Source organism: Montipora foliosa, chromosome 5 (genome assembly GCF_036669935.1).
Source record: "Montipora foliosa isolate CH-2021 chromosome 5, ASM3666993v2, whole genome shotgun sequence".
NCBI classification, from domain to species: domain Eukaryota; kingdom Metazoa; phylum Cnidaria; class Anthozoa; order Scleractinia; family Acroporidae; genus Montipora; species Montipora foliosa.
The window spans coordinates 7263105-7281113 of NC_090873.1; the positions used below are offsets into that span (position 1 = coordinate 7263105).

An 18009-nucleotide genomic window follows, 5' to 3' on the forward strand; every position below is an offset into this window, starting at 1 on the left:
GAAACCTTTCAGCCTCAAATTACAAAAATATATAAGAACGTTCCAAAATTAGAGAGGCCACACCGTACTTTTAGTTGTTTTCAAATGAAATTAGTTACGAAATCATAGTGTATTATGCATGCTTCCCTGGGTTGTCATAAATTCAGAGAGTTTTTTTTTCCAAATCATTATATGTACCTGACGAAGATGCGAGACATAGCGAAACGTGTTTTACATATTTACACGCAAGCTGTGATGTACGTCCAGTGAAAAAGACCCGTTCCAGATTCTACTCGCAGCGCCGCGTTCTAAGAGAGAACATGGAACTAGTAAATCTTTGTCTCTGTGTTGTGCTTGTGCTTGCGTTATGGTTTCGTTTTTACTTGACATGAATCTCTTGTACTTGCGTCGCTAATGAAAACCGGTACCAGGATTAAGCAAAAAGACTTTCCTCTAAGAACGATGAGGCAACCGTAACACGTCACAGACATTCAAGATGACGGCATCTGAGAAATTTAAAGTGGTAAACGAATCAAACAAATTTTATTCCCAACATTATTTCCTCCGGTTTAAAGTTATATTTTAGTGGGAGTAGAAGTTCCGTTTCCCAATTGCGATTGATTTTCAAAGTGCTATGAGCTACTCACCCCATGATACGCTGGCATAGCCCCCGAATATATTCTGGTTCACCTTGATTATGGTAACAGTTGGCCCTTTTCCATCACACAGAGAGTGAAAGGTCGAGGAAGCCCAGCCGTCCCTTGAACCACGCCAGCAGAGTTTCCACTGACTGTTGCTTTGTGATACTGGCTTTAGCCATTCGCTCAGTTGTACCAGGTAAGTTTGATTGCTTCCAATGATGACAGACTTTTCTAAACCCTTTGCAATCTTTTCTGTTGAACGAACAAACCATTCTATTCAGGTCACAACCCCCAAGATCCGTGGTAAGGCGGATTGCTTCCAACGGATATCAGATATTGAGAAGGAAACTGTCACCCGTTTAGGAGAGGTTATAATTTAGCCTGTGGATGGGGCCTTTGTGCAGACAAGCAAAAAGAGAAGCTCTTAAAAAGACAAATAACTCTGCCGGTTTAACTCTTCATCGCTGGAGTGTTTGATTTCACTATCCGTGACGTGATCTTAAAACACGTGACCATTTTCGTGAGCCGTAAACAGGAGGTAGCCCACAGCCCTGTTAAGTGATGGATTTGATTTCTTGATGGATAGAACTTCTTTAACCTCAAATTTACCCTTGCGTTCTTCTCTACCAAAATAACCGCTTTGGCTTGTTTCTTTCTATCAATTCCCCAAAACATCACGTGATCAATGGGCACGCAATGCGTGCAAAACAAGACTGTCAGCATCAGTCACGATAGAACCTTCATTAGATTGGACTTTACCTGAGCAGTTTCTTCCTTCTCCTTCATATCCTTTTTTGCAAGTGCAATTGTAAGATCCTATGGTATTCGTACAGGTGGCATTCACGTGGCACTCGTTTTCAGATGAACACTCGTCAATATCTGGAAGCAAATGAACAGAACAAAGCGATCTCAAGGACTGCACTCCAAATACAACAATGTAGCAACGACCAAAAGGTCGACGTGTGCCAAAACGTCACGTGACTCATAGGCACGCAAGGCGCGCAAAAAAAAAAAAAAACCTGTCAGGATCAGATGTAATAATACCTTCATTAGACTGCACTTTACCTGAGCAGTTTCTTCCTTCTCCTTCATATCCCTTTTTGCAAGTGCAATTGTAAGATCCTACAGTATTCGTACAGGTGGCATTCACGTGGCACTCGTTTTCAGATGAACACTCGTCAATGTCTAGAACCAAATGAACGTAAGAAAGCCAACTCGAGGACTGCACTTTCAAATTCTTATTTCAAACAAAACAACATGGCGACGACTTAGAGGTCGAGGAGCCAAAACATCACGTGACTAATGGGCACGCAAGGCGTGCAAAACAGAAGTGTCAGCATCAGTCGTGAGAGTACTTTCATTAGACTGGACTTTACCTGAGCAGTTTCTTCCGTCTCCTTGATATCCTTTTTTGCACGTGCAATTGTAAGATCCTATGGTATTCATACATCTGGCATTAACGTCACAGTTGTTTTCAGATGAACACTCGTCAATGTCTGAAATCAAATAAACATAGCAAAGCGAACTCGAGGACTGCACTTTACAACTCTTATTTCAAACAAAACAACATGACAACGACCAGGAGGTCAACGTGTTAAATGATCACGTGACTAGTGGGCATGCAAGGCTTGCAAAACAAAACTGTCATTGGCGGTAGTTGGTTATTCGAACCCTTTCGATGAGAATGAAGTTTTCATAGTTCCTGTCTCGAGCTTGCAACAAAATCTGTCTACTACCGATCTCGCACAGGAGCTCGTCAACGGGACCCTTTATCTCCACTTTATTCCTTAAGTCAACCCTTTCCAGAGTAAATTTATTTTTAGGAACAGCTAGATTTCCTACATTTTCATTGGCTTGCTGGACACAGGTTATCAGTTCATATACCTGCTGTACCTAATATGGTCAAGAATCGCTTCAGCAGTAAAGCGAGGTGAAAACATTTTTGCAGCTCTGAGTAAAAAGGGCCTACAAAAGCCGTTTTGGACCGGAATTGACCGAGGCAGAAATTGATGCTTTAGTCGACAATACTACCCCCAGGAACACCAAAGAAGAGTCGCTGATCCTGGAGTTTTTAATAAAACAGTTATTCTATTCGGGCTTGCTGGATATAAAATGATTGTAACCAACTTGGCGCTATGCGCCTCCTTGGTTATCTATCACTTCATAGCCAGCAAGCCCGTGTAGAATAATTGCTAAATATACATTTCTTTCCGTATCCTCAGTAACCGTATGCAGAAACCATCGTTCTTTTGACTAAAAAAGGAAACGGAATACGCTAAATCGTCTGTAATTCCTTGAGTCGACCCTTTCCTGAGTAATTTATTTTTAGGAACATTTTTTTCCCGCGAAAAGTATTATATTTCCCTTGACGCTGAGATAGCTGTGTTTGATTGGCTTTTACAATTGCGGGGTGCTGAATCTCTCGAGGGAGGAGTTCTGTCAATAAGTCTACTCGGGAAAGGGTTGACCCCTTGGCCAATTATGGGAGATTTATAAAGGCTTTATAAAGAGCGTTTATAAAGGCTCCCCTTGGTGAGCTAATGTCTGGCATCATTTACTGAATTGCCTTGAAAAATCCTATCTCGATCCTATTTTTGAAAGAAGCCCTCAGTTGTGTGCACCTGATAGATACATGTTCAACTAATATCCCTCCGTTTTGGACCAGGTCGTCCCACATCTTTATGCTTTGGACAAGAATATGTGAGCGATTGAAATAAGATAATTTATCTTTTTTTTCTGCCTTGGAGGATAGATATCAAGTTATTCAACTTTAAAATGGCACGTTCGATTCTTTGGCATTGGTCAAATTATTGGCTTAGCTACTTGGCTAAAACCAACTAACAGGATATGGGATGTCGATCTCACCGTTTTCGCAGTGTCGTCCGGTGAATCCCGCTTTGCAGAAACACTTGTAGCTGTTCTCTTCGTACAATGGCAGACACGTTCCGTTGTTCTTACAAGGCCAAACGCTACAGGTTGACTATAAAGAATTAATCCAGGCTTACTTGATATAATAATAGACTTGCGTGGAATTTTAGGCTAAATCTCGATTGCTATGAGTTTGTGTAAAGTCTTAGCTAGAGGCATGGCCATACGATTACTTCATACGTCCTTGTTGATCTTGAATACACAGCATTTCATGCTGTGTATTCAAGATCTTAAACCAGCATTCAATGTACAGTCGGATTCTCTTCGTGCTAAAGTATTCCTGTAATGAGCTTGGCACTCTTTTATGCAAATTTTCTTCAACTTGATAACGGCGCAAGATGAACCGAAACGTCGGTTTCTATCACTTATATCTCTTGTCTCATGTCCTTGTTAACGCAGTGAAACCTTTATCGTCCATTTCAACGACCAATTTGATAAGCGATACTGATTAAAAAGGTGTTAAGGGTAACAAAGTGACATTGACGGTGAATAACAGCTTGGTGTTTCAATATTTAATTTATTCCTTTCGGTTTTGCACGATAAGCTGAGGTTGTTATATCTCGGCGACAAAGAACGTCAGCGACAACTGGTGACGGTGATGGTGTGCGACGCTCTTCGTAGCACTATTCTCATGTAGGCAATGCGTCCCTATCTTTTAATACTTTTATGCATCTTATTTACGTCATAAGACTTTGAATTTCTGTGGTTTGTCAATATTATCGCAATAAAAAAATAATAAATAACAAAAGAATTAAAAAGGAGAGTGATAACAAAACACACGGTATGCCATAAACGTCCAGGACGTTTTCGACTTACCGCGATGCTGAAGTGGTGAAAGAATTCGTTGGACATGAATTTGTCCGAGTTGTTGTACTTGTCCGATGGGAGAACTTCACAAATCAGTTTACCGTTGATGTCCGGGTAAGCAGCCAGGTTGTATGAAAAACATGTCGGAGTTTCCAAACAGGCAAACGAGCACTGGGGCATCCAGTCAACGTGACTGTACCCAAGAATGGTGATATTCAAGTAGGAGAATTTGTCTTCTTTAAAGTTCACAAAACTGACATCATTGTTAGGTTCACCGCGACTGATAGCTTTGTCGGCTTTTTTCTCTGAAATAGAAGAATTGCAGCTGAACACAAACAAGGGAAAGGTATCAAACACACCACGGCGGACATGAGCTCCTTGACAACATCGGAGTGTTTACAGTTGAGGCCTTGTCTTAGAGATGTCATAAAAAAATGTTCGTATTTCGTCAGGTTGTGCTATGACAATTAAAATTGACTGCGTCTTGTAGTTTTTAAACCAACGAAGTATTCTTCTGGTTTCAGAACGTTGCTTTTTTCTTTGTTAGGTTCTCAAAGCAAAAACAGTTAGTCTTATTCTAAAGCTTAAAGTTTAAGCTACAAGGGATTTTTAATTTTCTGAAATTTTCTAAGTAATCGATAAATTTTCACCTAAGCGGTGTCAGCGTTTTTCAGTTTGTTGACGTGTTTTGATTTTATACTATACTTTGTTTAAATTCCTGGTCAAAAACATTGTTTTGAACTTTGATGGAAGGTAACAAATGTAAAAAGCGAGATATAAAATGTTGCCGAGACCCTTTAGCTAAACATATCAAATAACGTTCAAACAAAAGAATACTTTTCTCGATTTAAAGCTACATTCAAGGACCAATAAAGTGATATTAATTTCATTCTTATAGCATAAATACGGACGATATAAGAACGTTTTTAGAAAACTGACACCTCGAACCTATGACGGGCCCTCAGTTAAATTTGTTGAGTTCAGATGAAGATAAAATTGAGAGAAAAAAAAAAAAACGTACCATACCTGTAGCAACTGCATATGAGGGGAAAATTATTAGTATAAGCATAGAAGCTTTCAGAAATGTCGTACAGCCAAAGGGTTTCATCCTTTTTCCTTAATTATTTACGGTGCGGTAACTGTCCGACCGTCAGTTTAGTGCAAACAAGTGAAGTTCACCATTGCTTATCCAGACGTGAAACGACTTAATAATAAATGGTTTGTAGTTTTTAAGGGTGTTTCTACCTAATTGTGGATAAAAGCACCAATTAAGCACATGAATATTTCATGTTAACCCTGAGGACATCCTTCTTGAAATTCAAGCGACTTACTTGTACTTCACTATATAATTTTTGTTATACTTTTCTAAATAAGGCTATCACGTACCTAATATGAGATCTTTCTTTCCAACGTTTCGCACTGATTCTTGTATGGAAAGTGTAGATCAGAAAACGTGCACCTTGTGCTAAATTTAAATATATAGGAAAAATTAAAGAAAGACTATTCTATTTGGAAGCTTTTAGTGGAATTTTGACACTTGTGGTTAGTTTTAGACGTCTGAGAGGTTTTCAGGCCAATCCTGGCGTCAGTCGCGTCCCAACTACTTTTGCAATTGACTGTAGCTTGTTTCGCGATATCCTTAAGTGATAATGAATTAACTAATTATTTGCAACACCAGGGACAACATTGGCGAAGTTGTTCAATTCGCGTGGTAATTAAGAAGATCGTTAAAGTTAGCGGATGTTTAAGGACTCTGTAAGGGGCCCTTTTTAGTTTGGTCCTTCAAACCCTCCAGTGATGTAAAAGTTAATTTTCCTAACTGGTGCCATAGATTTCCTTGTTTGCTAGTCATGAAAGTTTGGTATTAGGTCAAGACAATGTGCCTTAGCTATAATAATCTTCATTCTCTGTACTTGTTTACCGGAAAATGTTTGAAATTATGAGGAGAATTTACATACTGATCACTCCAGGAACGAAAAAAAAAAACAGAATTAATTTTTTTACTTGAGGCTGTGCTGTCAACCGGGGGAACTTAAGCAAGATGTACAACGCCGACGACATAAACTAGAACGTCGTTATGTGTGTTTAACATCTTTCTCGTTGATCTTCGCAAATCTTCAAGGAAATTTGGGGAAATGCTACGTTCTATGGAACGCGTTTAAACACGAGACAAAGGGCAAAATGTGATTTTTTCTTTTCGCAAACCGGGTCTTGCTATATAACACCTCGTTTATTTTAGGTAATTGTGAATGACGGCACCCATTTGCCAAATTTTCAGGAATAGTTAATTGACAGAACGGAGATGAACCAAAATTTTAAGAACGTACAGACCTTTCCACGGTTTTTGACGCCACCTTGGCTGGGGGGGGGGGGCAAACTCGGCTAAAATTACACTAAATGTATGGGATTTTGACCGACTTTGAACCGCTGTAGCGCCGCTCAAAGCAGACAGGTTTCCAACTTTTGCCACTACTTTAAATAGTTTTATTGATATCATTCATTCAACGTAAAATAAGGCCGTTTAGGAAACTACGACGTCCGTAAATTCGAATTCTAAATCTCCTCTTGTGGCTTCTAATTTCACGGCAATTTGGAACATGATTTTAGAAAGCTTTGTATGAAATGTTAAAAATTCGTTTATGGTCGTTGTAGCCTGAATCAGTATAAATGTCTTTAAAAAGACACTTTCACTGTGGAAATCCGCCTCTTTCTAGTGGCGTTACACCGGTTCCGAGTTGGCCAAACTCTCATACATTTGCTGTACTTTTTGCCGTGTTTGGACCCCAGCCAAGATGGCGTCATTAACCGTAGAAAGGTCTATTAAGAACACTCCTCAGGCTGAGAGTCGATGAAGAACGTTTTTATTTTGCTAATTTTTACTTTAAATGAAAGCATAAAATACAGGAAAATGAATGTAAATTAACTCAAATACCTTAAGGCATATTTTGTATGACATAACAATAGATTTCTTAGTGGTATACATGGTGCACATCTCAGTCTTTATTAATGAGCCGTTCTCATTTATAATCGTTTCAAAATAACTTTAACACCATCAAAGTCATTAGGTGAAACAAAGTCTGATGTAAATTTAAAAAAATCTTAAGAAGGTTTTCAGTCTCACATTGCAAAAATATACAAGAACAGTCAGCCTCAGCTCCAAAATTAGACGTTCTTATAACCAAAAGGCGGAGAGTAATTGTTAATGATGCCATCCATTTACCAAATGGTCATGAATATCTAATCTTGGAAGCGAGACATTCTGTTTTTTTTTTCGCAAACCGGGTCTTGCTGTAGAACCTTTTTCCATTTTGGAAAATTTATTGTCATGCACCGAGAGAGGATTCATCTTCTCTTGCTTTCACCGTTGTTTTGTTTTTTGTTTTTTTTTTTCTAATGAAAAGTGAATGGCAGATATATCCAGAAAAAAACTTTTGTTTTATAAGTTGTAAATGCATCTGTAAATTAGTATTATCAACTGGTGGATTGGTATCATCGGACTTGATTGTGTCTGTTATTTGCATTGCACATATTGCTAATTCTAATTCATTATGAACTTAGTTTTGGAGAGTGTTGAGATATTGCAAAGTTCCCGAACGTTCCTACGAAGAGAGATAGAAAACTTCCCCTTCAGTTGGGCGGAAATCTTTAGTGCCAGCAAGGAACGTAGTTGCGAAATGACTTCCCGGACGATGGTCTTTTGGTAGCCTGTAAGTGTAACCAAGCTTTGAATGCGAAGACGTATTAGATGCCGCATTGTTTGAAATGTGAACATTAAAACCTCCTCCGAACGTAGGACCAGATCTATTGCAGTCGTAAATGGATTTGCCGTTATTCGAAGGTGCATCCTTTTGTGGCAGCTTTGTCGGCCCCCATTCCGGCTTGTTGCGCAAGGAGAACAAAAAGGCAGTAGCATCGTAACGCCAAGAACATCCATAACCTTAATGAAAGAAAGGAATCAATCAGTCAATCAATCAAACAATCAATAAAGTAACAAATAAATAAATAAATAAAGACACTGTGGCAAGTGTCCTCAAGGGGCTCTTCTCGTCCTACTATGCTTTTTCCTCGTCGCCATTTAACTTTTGCCCGTTTAGACTTCCTCTTGCCTCCGCGATCTGCCCCTGGGTCTCCGAGGATGTGCAAGCAGGAGCCTTCCTGACACAAGCTTGTTTGTTAGAGTAAACAGACTGATTAAACGTGCATAAAAGCTAACCTTAAGACAAATTAGGCCTAAACAAAAGTTTTTAGGCCTAATATTAGCTTTTATGAATGTTAGTTTCCAAAATCCTGAATTCAAGATTTTGGAAACTTTACGACGTAACTCTATGAAAATAACTCTAAAAATAGCTGTCCCAAGTATTTACACTTCTATGGTATTGTTTCCTTTTCCTGCATCCGTGCTTTCGATTGTTTCAATAACAATGAAATTAATTGGACTGACGTAACAGTTTGCCCATGCGCAGAGATGTGAAACTCTCCCTTGAATGCAACCATAACACGTCACAAATATTCAAGATGGCGGCACCTGTGAAATTTAAAGTGATAAAAAGCAATTCTAAAATTTGCCTTTTTCAGTGAGAATGGTGGGACTGGAGGTTCCGTTTAAGAATTGCGATTGATTTTCAAAGTATTTTGAGTTACTCACCCCATGATATGCTGGCATAGCCCCCGAATATATACTGGTTCACCTTGATTATGGTAACAGTTGGCCCTTTTCCATCACACAGATAGTGAAAGGTCGAAGAAGCCCAGCCGTCTCTTGAACCACGCCAGCAGAGTATCCAGGAACTATTGCTTTCTGATACTGGCTTCAGCCATTTGCTCAGGTTGAACAGGTACGTTAGATTGCTTCCAATAATAACAGACTTTTCAATCTTTTCTATTGAACGAACAAACCCTTCCATTTAGATCACAACCCCCAACATCCGTGGTACAGCGAATCGTTTTCAACTGATACCATTGGGAGGAAAATTTCACCTGTTTACGAGAGCTTGTGAAGGTTTCCAGCTCTCGTTCTTACCATTCTTCTCATAGGATACTTCACCCGTATTGCACAAGGAGAACGAGAAGGCATAAACGCAAAAGGCAAAAGGTTATAATTCAGCCTGTGGATGGGGCGTTTGTGCAGACAAGCAAAAACAGAGACTTGATTTAACTGTGATCTTAAACCACGTGACCATTTCCGTGCGCCGTAAACAGGAAGTAGTTTTAGGCCCCCATCCCTGTTAAGTGCTGGACTTGATTTCCTAATAAAAGAAGCTCCGTTAACCCCGAACATGTGTTTACGTTCCTCTCTAGCAATGTAACCGCTTTGATTTCTTTCTTTTTTTTTCTACTCCTCCCAAAATCACGTGACTATTGGGCACGCAAAGCGTGCAAAACAAAACTGTCAGCGTCAGTCGCGATAGGATCGGACCTTCATTAACTTAGACTTTACCTGTGCATTTTCTTCCGTCTCCTCCATATCCTTTTTTGCAAGTGCAGCTGTAAGATCCTATGGTATTCGTACATGTGGCATTCACGTGGCACTCGTTTTCAGATGAACACTCGTCAATATCTGGAACAAGTGAAACATCGGACAAATCAATAGTTGGTCATTCGACCTCTTTCAATGAGAATTCAGTTTTCATAGTTCCTGTCTCGATCTTGCAACAAAATCTGTCTACTACCGATCTCGCACAGGAGCTCATCAACGGGAGCCTTTATCTCCCGTAATTCGTTACGTAAATTTATTTTTAGGAACAGGTTTTTTCCTCGGAAAGTATGATATTTTCATCAGATAGCTCTGTTTTTACAACAGTGGGCGTGCTGAATCTCCCAAGGGAGGCGTTCTATAAAGAAATTTACTCAGGAAAGGGTTGACTCCTTAGCCAAGTGTGGGAGATTTATTAAGGCTTTATAAAGAGCCTTTATAAAGCCTTGTGTTTGTTTTGTTTGAAAAATTCTATCTCGATCCTGTTTTTTCAAGAAGCCTTCAGTTGTGTGCACCTGATAGATGCATGTTCAGGTCGTCCCACATCTTAATGTTTTAGACAAGATTGTGTGAACGATTGAAAGGAGGCCCGATATCAGGCTGCTCAACTTAAAAATGGCGCGTTTGATTCTTTGGCATCGGTCAAATTACTCGCTTTGCTACTTGGCTAAACCAACTAACAGGACATGGGATGGGATCTTACCGTTTTCGCAGTCTCGTCCGGTGAGTCCCACTTTGCAGAAACACTTGTAGCTGTTCTCTTCGTACAGTGGCAGACACTTTCCATTGTTCTTACAAGGCCAACCACTACATGTTGACTATAAAGAATTAATCCAGATTTATTTGATATAATAATAGACTTGCGTGGAACGTTACGCTAAATCTCGATTGCTATGAGTTTGTGTAAAGTCTTAGCCAAAGGCATGGCCACGCGATCGCTTCATGCGTCCTTTTTAACGCAGTGAAACCTTCATCTTCCATTTCAACAACTAATTTGATAAGTGATACTGATTAAAAAGGTGGTAAAGATAATAAAATGACATTGACGGTCAATAACGGCTTGGCCTTTCAATATTTAATTTATTTCTTTCGGTTTTGAACGATAAAGTGAGGTTGTTATGTCTGGGCGACAAAGAACGTCAGCGACAACTAGCGACGGTGATGGTGTGCGACGTTCTTCGTAGCACTATTCGCATGTACGCAATGCGTACCTATTTTTTGATACTTTCATTCACATCACATCTTATTTGCCATAAAACTTTGAATTTCTGTGGTTTGCAATAAAAAATAAATGAATAAATAAGAGAAGAATTATAAAGGAGAAAGAACACAAAAACACACACCGTACGCCATAAACGTCCAAGACTTACGACTTACCGCGATGCTGAAGTGGTGAAAGGATTCGTTGGACATGAATTTGTCCGAGTTGTTGTACTTGTCCGAAGGGAGGAGTTCACAAAGCAGTTTACCGTTGATGTTCGGGTATGCAGCCAGGTTGAATGAAAAACATGTCACAGTTTCCAAGCAGGCAAAGGAGCACTGGGGCATCCAGTCAACGTGACTATAGCCAAGAATGGTGATATTCAAGTAGGAGAATTTGTCTTCTTTAAAGTTTACGAAACTTACACCAATGTTAGGTTCACCGCGACTGATAGCTTTGTCGGCTTTTTTCTCTGAAATAGATGAATTGCAGCTGAACACAAACAAGGGAAAGGTATCGAGCACGCCACGGCGAACACGAGCACCTTGACAACATCGGAGTGTTTACGGTTTCGGCCTTGTCTTTGAGGTGTCATTTAAAACAAAAAATGTTCGTATTTCGTCAGGTTATTCTATGACAATGAAATTGACATCGTCTTGTAATTTTCAAACCAAGGAAGTATTCTTCTAGTTTCAGAACGTTGTTTTTTCCTTTGTTAGGTTCTCAAAGCTAAAGCAGGTAGTCTTATTCTAAAGGTTTAAGCTACAAGGGATTTTTAATTTTCTAAAATTTTCTAAGGAATCGATTTTGAGATAAATTTTCATCTAAACGGTGTCAGCGTTTTTCAGTTTGTTGACGTGTTTTGATTTTATACCATACTTTGTTTAACTTCCCAGTCAAAAACATTGTCGTAAACTTTGATGGAAGGTAACAAATGCAAAAAGCGAGATATAAAATGTTGCCGAGACCCTTTAGCTAAACATATCAAATAACGTTCAAACAAAAGAGTACTTTTCTCGGTTTGAAACTACATTCAAGGACCAATAAAGTGATGTTAATTTCATTCTTATAGCATGAACACTGACGATATACGAACGTTTTTAGAAAACTGACACCTCGAACCTATGATGGACCCTCAGTTAAATTTGTAGAGTTCAGGTGAAGATAAAATTGAGAGAAAAAACAACGTATCATACCTGTAGCAACTGCATATGAGGGGACAATTATTAGTATAAGCATAGAAGCTTTCAGAGATGTTGTACAGCCAAAGGGTTTCATCCTTTCTGCTTACTTTACGGCGCAGTAACTTTCTGACCGACAGTTTAGTGCAAACCAGGAAGGTTCACCATTGCTCATCCAGACGTAAAATGATTTAATAATAAATGGTTCGTGGTTTTTAAGGGTGCGAGTTCCTGTCAAGCGGAGTTTGTGTTGAAGACAAGTAGTTGTTAACGATGTTTTTAATTCTCGATAAAAGCATTAATTTACTACATGAATATTTTATCTTAGCTTGAGGACATCTGTCTTTAAGTTTACAGCGAACATTACTACTTTACTATATTATACTTCACCATAGAAGATTATTATTGCTTACCCTAGTAATTCTTGTATAGAAAATGTATCGTGGTAAAGCAAAACGCGTGCCTTGTGCTAATTTAAATACAAAGAAAGGATATAGACGTAAAATGACGTAACAGTAACTGGTTCGTGGTTTTTAAGGGTGCAAGTTCCTGTCAAGCGGATTCAGTGATATCTGGCTGTGGTGAAGATGAATAGCTGGTAACGATGTGTTAAATTGTGCATAAAGCATTCATTAACTTCGTGAATATTTCATCTTAGCCATGAGGACATCTCTCTTGAAATTCACAGGGAACTTCTTCACTTTATTACATTTTTCCATAAAAGATTATTATTACTTACCTAGGTGGTCTTTCTTTTATAGAAAATGTAGATCGTTGTAGAACAAAACGCGCGCTTTTTACAAAGACAAAATAAGTTCCTGCCAATATTAACAGACGAAGCCCTAGTATGAAAAACGATATAAAATTAAGCACGTACACATGCTAGAACACAATAACAGCCAATTCCCGTCCGCTTTAATAGTTATTGCCATATCTACTAGAGCTCCTAAGCCCCTCGTTATGTAGGACATTTTTAAGATCTGTGAAATAACTTTAGCTTGAACGTTGTCAAAGTCTTTAACTCTCTATGTTGCAAGAAATATGTCGGCAGTTTGTGCTTGACACATCGGCGATAAGCAAGAACATTATTCAGCCTAAAAAACTGGAGACTTTTGAGTTTGATCCAAAGCTCATCATATGGTTCAATATTAAATTCCTGTCTTAGTTTAGAGCCTTAAAATGACAATAAGTTGATGGAATGATTTTCTTCGGATTAACAAAGGAAAGCGTCTTTGTTGATGTTCGTAACACATGGTATGCTCCCTGTTCCCTGGTTCACGAACGCAGGCCTCTAAGACAAATTAAGAGCAAGACTAGGGCAGAGTTGAGAGCTTGATATTTTTCTTTTTATAGTGTGGCGTTAAAGAGAGATTATAGAGTCAAGCAAAAAAAAAGAAAAGAAAGTTGAATGTATTTTTCATGTTACAGTGTACACAAAAAGAGGGGTATCACGTACGACAGTTTTTCTCTGAAACAATCAAGGGGCTACGTTAGTAGAGTATTTCTGCTTTTTTGTCAGTTCTGAACATAAACGAGTTATAACGTTTTCTTTTGCCCGATGATGATGATGATCATGATGATAATAATAATAATAACAACTTCGTTTAACCACGGAATCCTCGTCGCTGAAAAGTGGTCCTCTAAAGAGCCGTGCGCATTAACACTAATAAAGCTGGGCTTTGCTAAGAAATCTTATATTAAACACTAAAAGATCAAGTAAGGAATTTTCCAGTATAAACTAGCGGAATAAGAACCTTTTATCATCGTTTTGGCTAAGAAGATTTGAAAAAAGGAAAACAATTCTTTGAAATACTGTCCATCCTTGCTAGCTGTAACAGCAGTTATTAAAAGTGCCGTCACATGGAATGGAGTAACAAACTGCATTATTACCTTTAATCTTTCACTGTTTTCAATTGAGTGATGTTAAGCATTCGTCAGAGAGGAAATAATAAAGCATTTGTTTTCTTTGAAATTAGAAAAGAAATTAGACATGCTTGTAAAATCAAAATATATGTCACCTATGCAAAAATGCGTGCATCTTGTTAAAAATAATTTAAATGTGTTTCGTGTGATGCCCGAACATTGCCATAACATGAAGAAAATTTCAAGGGAAGACAGTCTGTTTAGGCATTTTGCATGATTTTGTGATTTCTAAGGGGAGTATATCGGCCCAAAACAAGCCATGGTTTACTCACCCACACATTAATACATATATTATTGCTTTTAGTCCATTTTAGAAATATTAATTACTAAGTACCTTATGATCTGTTGACTTAGATGGCACCATTTACCAAATGTTCATGAATATTTAATCTTATCAATGAGAGATTATTATTTTTTGGCTAACTGGGTCTTGCCGTATAAAGTTCTTTTTTTCCATTTCGTAAAATTATATCATTCTCTGATGCATCTTCCAGGATAGACCGGTGATATATTTTTTAAAGAAAAACTGCAGACATATCCGGACAAAGTTTGTTTTATAAATTATTAATTATTAACGTTCTTAACATGTCCTTTAAGTTGTGTGGTATACTAAAGCCCGGTTTACACTACAGAAAATGTTTGGCACGGTTCGTGTGAAATTGGCACGGGTGCCAAAAAAGAGCTCAGCAAACATTTGTTTATACTAAACCATGTCTACCGTACCAAAAATACCGTACAAAAATTTTTGGGCTCACGTAACTTCTGTTGAAGACATGCGCAGTTCAACTATAATCAAGATTTGGTGGGGAATGAGCCGCCACCTTGAAATGTACCCAAAAAAACCGCGTAGCCTATAAGAATTAAGGCTCAACCCAGCTGGCCCCTTAAAGTGTTTTCACTACTTGTTCTATCCGAACCGTGCCGCTTTTCTCAGCACCCGTACCATTTTTACCCGTGCTCGGACTACCTCGCCGAAGGTCCCAGCACGGGTAAAAATTTTGGTTCGGCACGGATGAAATTTGGTACGGACAGGTTGTTTACACTGCAAATTTTATCCGAGCCGAACCTTTTTTTTTTTTGGAACCTGTGCCAATTTCATCCGAGCCGTGCCAAAAATTTTCTGTAGTGTAAACCGGGCTTAAGTTCGACTATAATCTGAGTTCTTCAGAACTAGAGCGAGTATACTGTATTTCTTTCTTTCTGTATTGGCAAAAAAAGGCATTCCAATCATTCCAAGAATGGAAGACGTTCTAAAACAACATAATTACTAAATCCTCCATACATTTATGTGATCTTGTGTTATTTGTACGAATGCTGGAGCGGACTTCTTCACGGGATCTATACATTTATGTCATCTTGTGTCAGGTGTGGGAATGATTTAACGGACTTGGCAGTTGTGCGCCTGTATCGGCAGGTTATTCGTTTTTATTACTCATTTTGTTTAATTTTGGGAGGAAGTTATCCTTCGAAAATTTAATGAAACAGAATTTCTTCCTGTTTTCCTTCAAACGACATACGCCAAACTTTTTTCTCCCCGATGGAAACATGAAAATGAAAATTAAACAAAACGAAGAAAGAAACAAAGAATGATCTTTAGTGAGTGCCAAAGTGGGGAACATTGGCCCGATGAAATGACGCAAGAGGTTCGCACAAAAACCACCGGGGGCCAATATTCCGCAAAATTTTTTTATTGTCACCGTTGAGGCACATCGAAAAACAGTTAGGCAAACGGAGTTAAAAAAGCTCTTGTTCGCTCGCATTTTAGAGAAAAATAAACAAAGAAATCAATCGACTATTTCTTTATTTTATTTCTTTTTCCAAAAAGAGTACAGATGATTGTTATTTAATTCCAGTTGGGATTAAAAATTCGAGTTTCATTCCAAATCATAGAAGTTACAGAATAACAGTCAAGGGTAAACATTCAGTGTAAACTATTCAATATTTATCGATGCGTCAAAGAATCAGTAAACAATACGGTGTAGGCGAACTAAACCAAGTCCAGTTTCCTTTAAACAGTGCGAGCCTTCCTCGTCAGTTTTCTTTCCATATCCTCCGAATTTGGATTGCGATTATGAGGTCACAAAGGAAAGGCAATTGTTTTAATTAAGAAGAAGAAGAAGAAGAAAAACAATTGTTTATAGAATAAAAAATACACATCAAGTGACTGAATTACGCGTTAAAAATTTACAAATACTGAAACATATTTCAAAAGACTACATATACAGATATAAGTTATATTGATTCTAATTGGAAGTTTGTAACTTCTTTAAGGCTGTGACTGATAATAAAAGAGTTCTTAAAACGGTTCTTGTGGCAGAATGGGACATAAAATAAAATACAAAAGAAAAGAATGGGACATAAAAAGTTCTACGTCGACTCAAAGTGCGGTAGTTTGCAACCTTTTGTGGTAAAAAGACTTGCAAGCTTGTGGCAACGGACCCTCTTGATATCATTAATTAAACAGTTTCTGGGACAGAGCCTCTTGCCTCTCGTAAAGGGTGGGGATTCCAGCCTCAGAGAGTTCCTGCCCTTCAGTTAGTTGAGGGAAAACTGTGCGCAAAGCGCGCCTTTGGATACGCTCTAGAAGACAGCTGCGGAACAGTAGCTCACAAGGATATTCAAGGACTGATCTGTTAACACTGCAATAGAAAAGAATCAAGTCTCTGCAGTAAATTCGAGCTCGTTTTAACCGTCTTAAGCTAAGGGACACAAACGTTTTGCTAGCAGTCTTTGCAGTGATTGATGAACTGCATGATGCTCGGTTATTCTCAGACCTTTTCAATCGGTTAAAGAGGTGACGGTGACTTGTTCATGATTTATGACAGATTGTTAAGTTTCTCTATTGAATAAAACTGTCTTTGTTTGGCACTAGGAGGTTTAATATGCAAGGGCAACGCTAAATTCAACAAAAACGTCACTCCAAAATATAACTTAGCGCTATCGCAAGCATTTCGCGATTATATTCCGTCTTGTTCACCTTGTACAATTCGGGCGAACTATCCCGTAACTGGATGGGTACGAAAAGTTTTAAAGTAAAAAAGCTAAAATTTGGTGATTTAACGTTGTTTTGTTGAGTACGACAAAGCGTGCACGGAAATTCGTGCTGCACGTGCAGGACGAGTATTTTTCCTTTTTTGACCAATGATATTCTAACTTGCTTTGTGGCGTTGTCGTTGCCGTAGTCGTTGTCTTTGATTAAATACCCAATTCTTACAGTGATCCAGCACCTGGAAGGCGGTACCAAACCGATCAACTGCTGCACTGTCCCCGAGAAGAAGTCGAAGCTAAATTGGGAAGTGGTATGTAGCTTTTTAATCGTGTTTACTACACCCTTAATATTGGCCACTTTCCCACAAAGCACTGAGCCCTGACATTATTCAGATTATTGTACGTTTCCAGAGTCGTAAAACAACCATGTATTATTTAAATAGTCCCTCACACTCCAGACCTTTCCTTACTTAATTACCACACCTTGACCGTAAAACAAAATTGACGACGGAAAGTTGCCTTTTGTGAAAACACTTACATAATTAGCCTACTTTTACATTTTTCCTTAATTGGCTCAAGGACGTAATCCATCATGTGCTCCTACCTACAAATTGCGCCGACTTCAGAGGTGCGATATTTTGTTTTCATCTATGATTATCGACAACTCTAAATGTTTCACTGACCCGGAACGCCGGGAAAGTTGCACCTTCGCTTGTTGGTTTTTTTAAAATTGTTTTGGAGGGTGTATATAAGCAAAACGCTGTTGGCAATGAATGCCATTACAACTTGTAGGAAACGTCTCTTAGTGACCAAAGTAGTTACTGTATTCTGTTGTTACTATTTTCTCTGAATTTCTACTTTCGACCTTCTCTTTAAAACTCTTCAGTG

General features: G+C 38.6%; 2 protein-coding genes and 1 long non-coding RNA gene across 3 annotated transcripts in view; 1 reads left to right on the top strand and 2 right to left on the bottom strand.

Annotated features, from left to right (window-relative positions):
• LOC138003533 (uncharacterized) overlaps positions 1-5534 on the bottom strand; it is a 9658-nt gene extending 4124 nt beyond the window's left edge. The window contains exons 1-7 of the mRNA XM_068849655.1: positions 5382-5534; positions 4365-4660; positions 3486-3600; positions 1997-2116; positions 1686-1805; positions 1380-1499; positions 627-872 (exon numbers count right to left, since the gene is read on the bottom strand). Of these exons, the coding sequence (XP_068705756.1) occupies positions 627-872; positions 1380-1499; positions 1686-1805; positions 1997-2116; positions 3486-3600; positions 4365-4660; positions 5382-5463 (1099 nt within the window). The 5' untranslated portion in view covers positions 5464-5534. The remainder of the gene's footprint in view (positions 1-626; positions 873-1379; positions 1500-1685; positions 1806-1996; positions 2117-3485; positions 3601-4364; positions 4661-5381) is intronic.
• Positions 729-17403, top strand: LOC138003553 (uncharacterized). The gene is made up of 3 exons (XR_011123602.1): positions 729-816; positions 9083-9190; positions 17350-17403. It is a non-coding gene; the product is annotated as an uncharacterized lncRNA (long non-coding RNA).
• Positions 7385-12369, bottom strand: LOC138003535 (uncharacterized). Its single transcript, XM_068849658.1, has 6 exons — positions 12226-12369; positions 11206-11501; positions 10532-10646; positions 9793-9912; positions 9001-9234; positions 7385-8292 (listed from the first exon to the last, which is right to left on the bottom strand). Exons 1-6 carry the CDS (start codon positions 12305-12307, stop codon positions 7955-7957), a joined length of 1185 nt encoding a protein of 394 aa, XP_068705759.1. The 5' UTR covers positions 12308-12369; the 3' UTR covers positions 7385-7954.
• Positions 17404-18009: the final 606 nt, after the last annotated feature.

What these genes read in the sequence shown, in the direction of transcription:
- LOC138003535 (XM_068849658.1), bottom strand. Translation starts at nt 12,307, where the DNA reads ATGAAACCCTTTGGCTGTACAACATCTCTGAAAGCTTCTATGCTTATA. An exon ending in CGGACGAGACTGCGAAAACG is followed by an intron (nt 9,913 to 10,531) that starts GTAAGATCCCAT and finishes CACTTGTTCCAG; the next exon opens with ATATTGACGAGTGTTCATCT. An exon ending in AGACGGAAGAAAATGCACAG is followed by an intron (nt 9,235 to 9,792) that starts GTAAAGTCTAAG and finishes TTCGTTCAATAG; the next exon opens with AAAAGATTGAAAAGTCTGTT.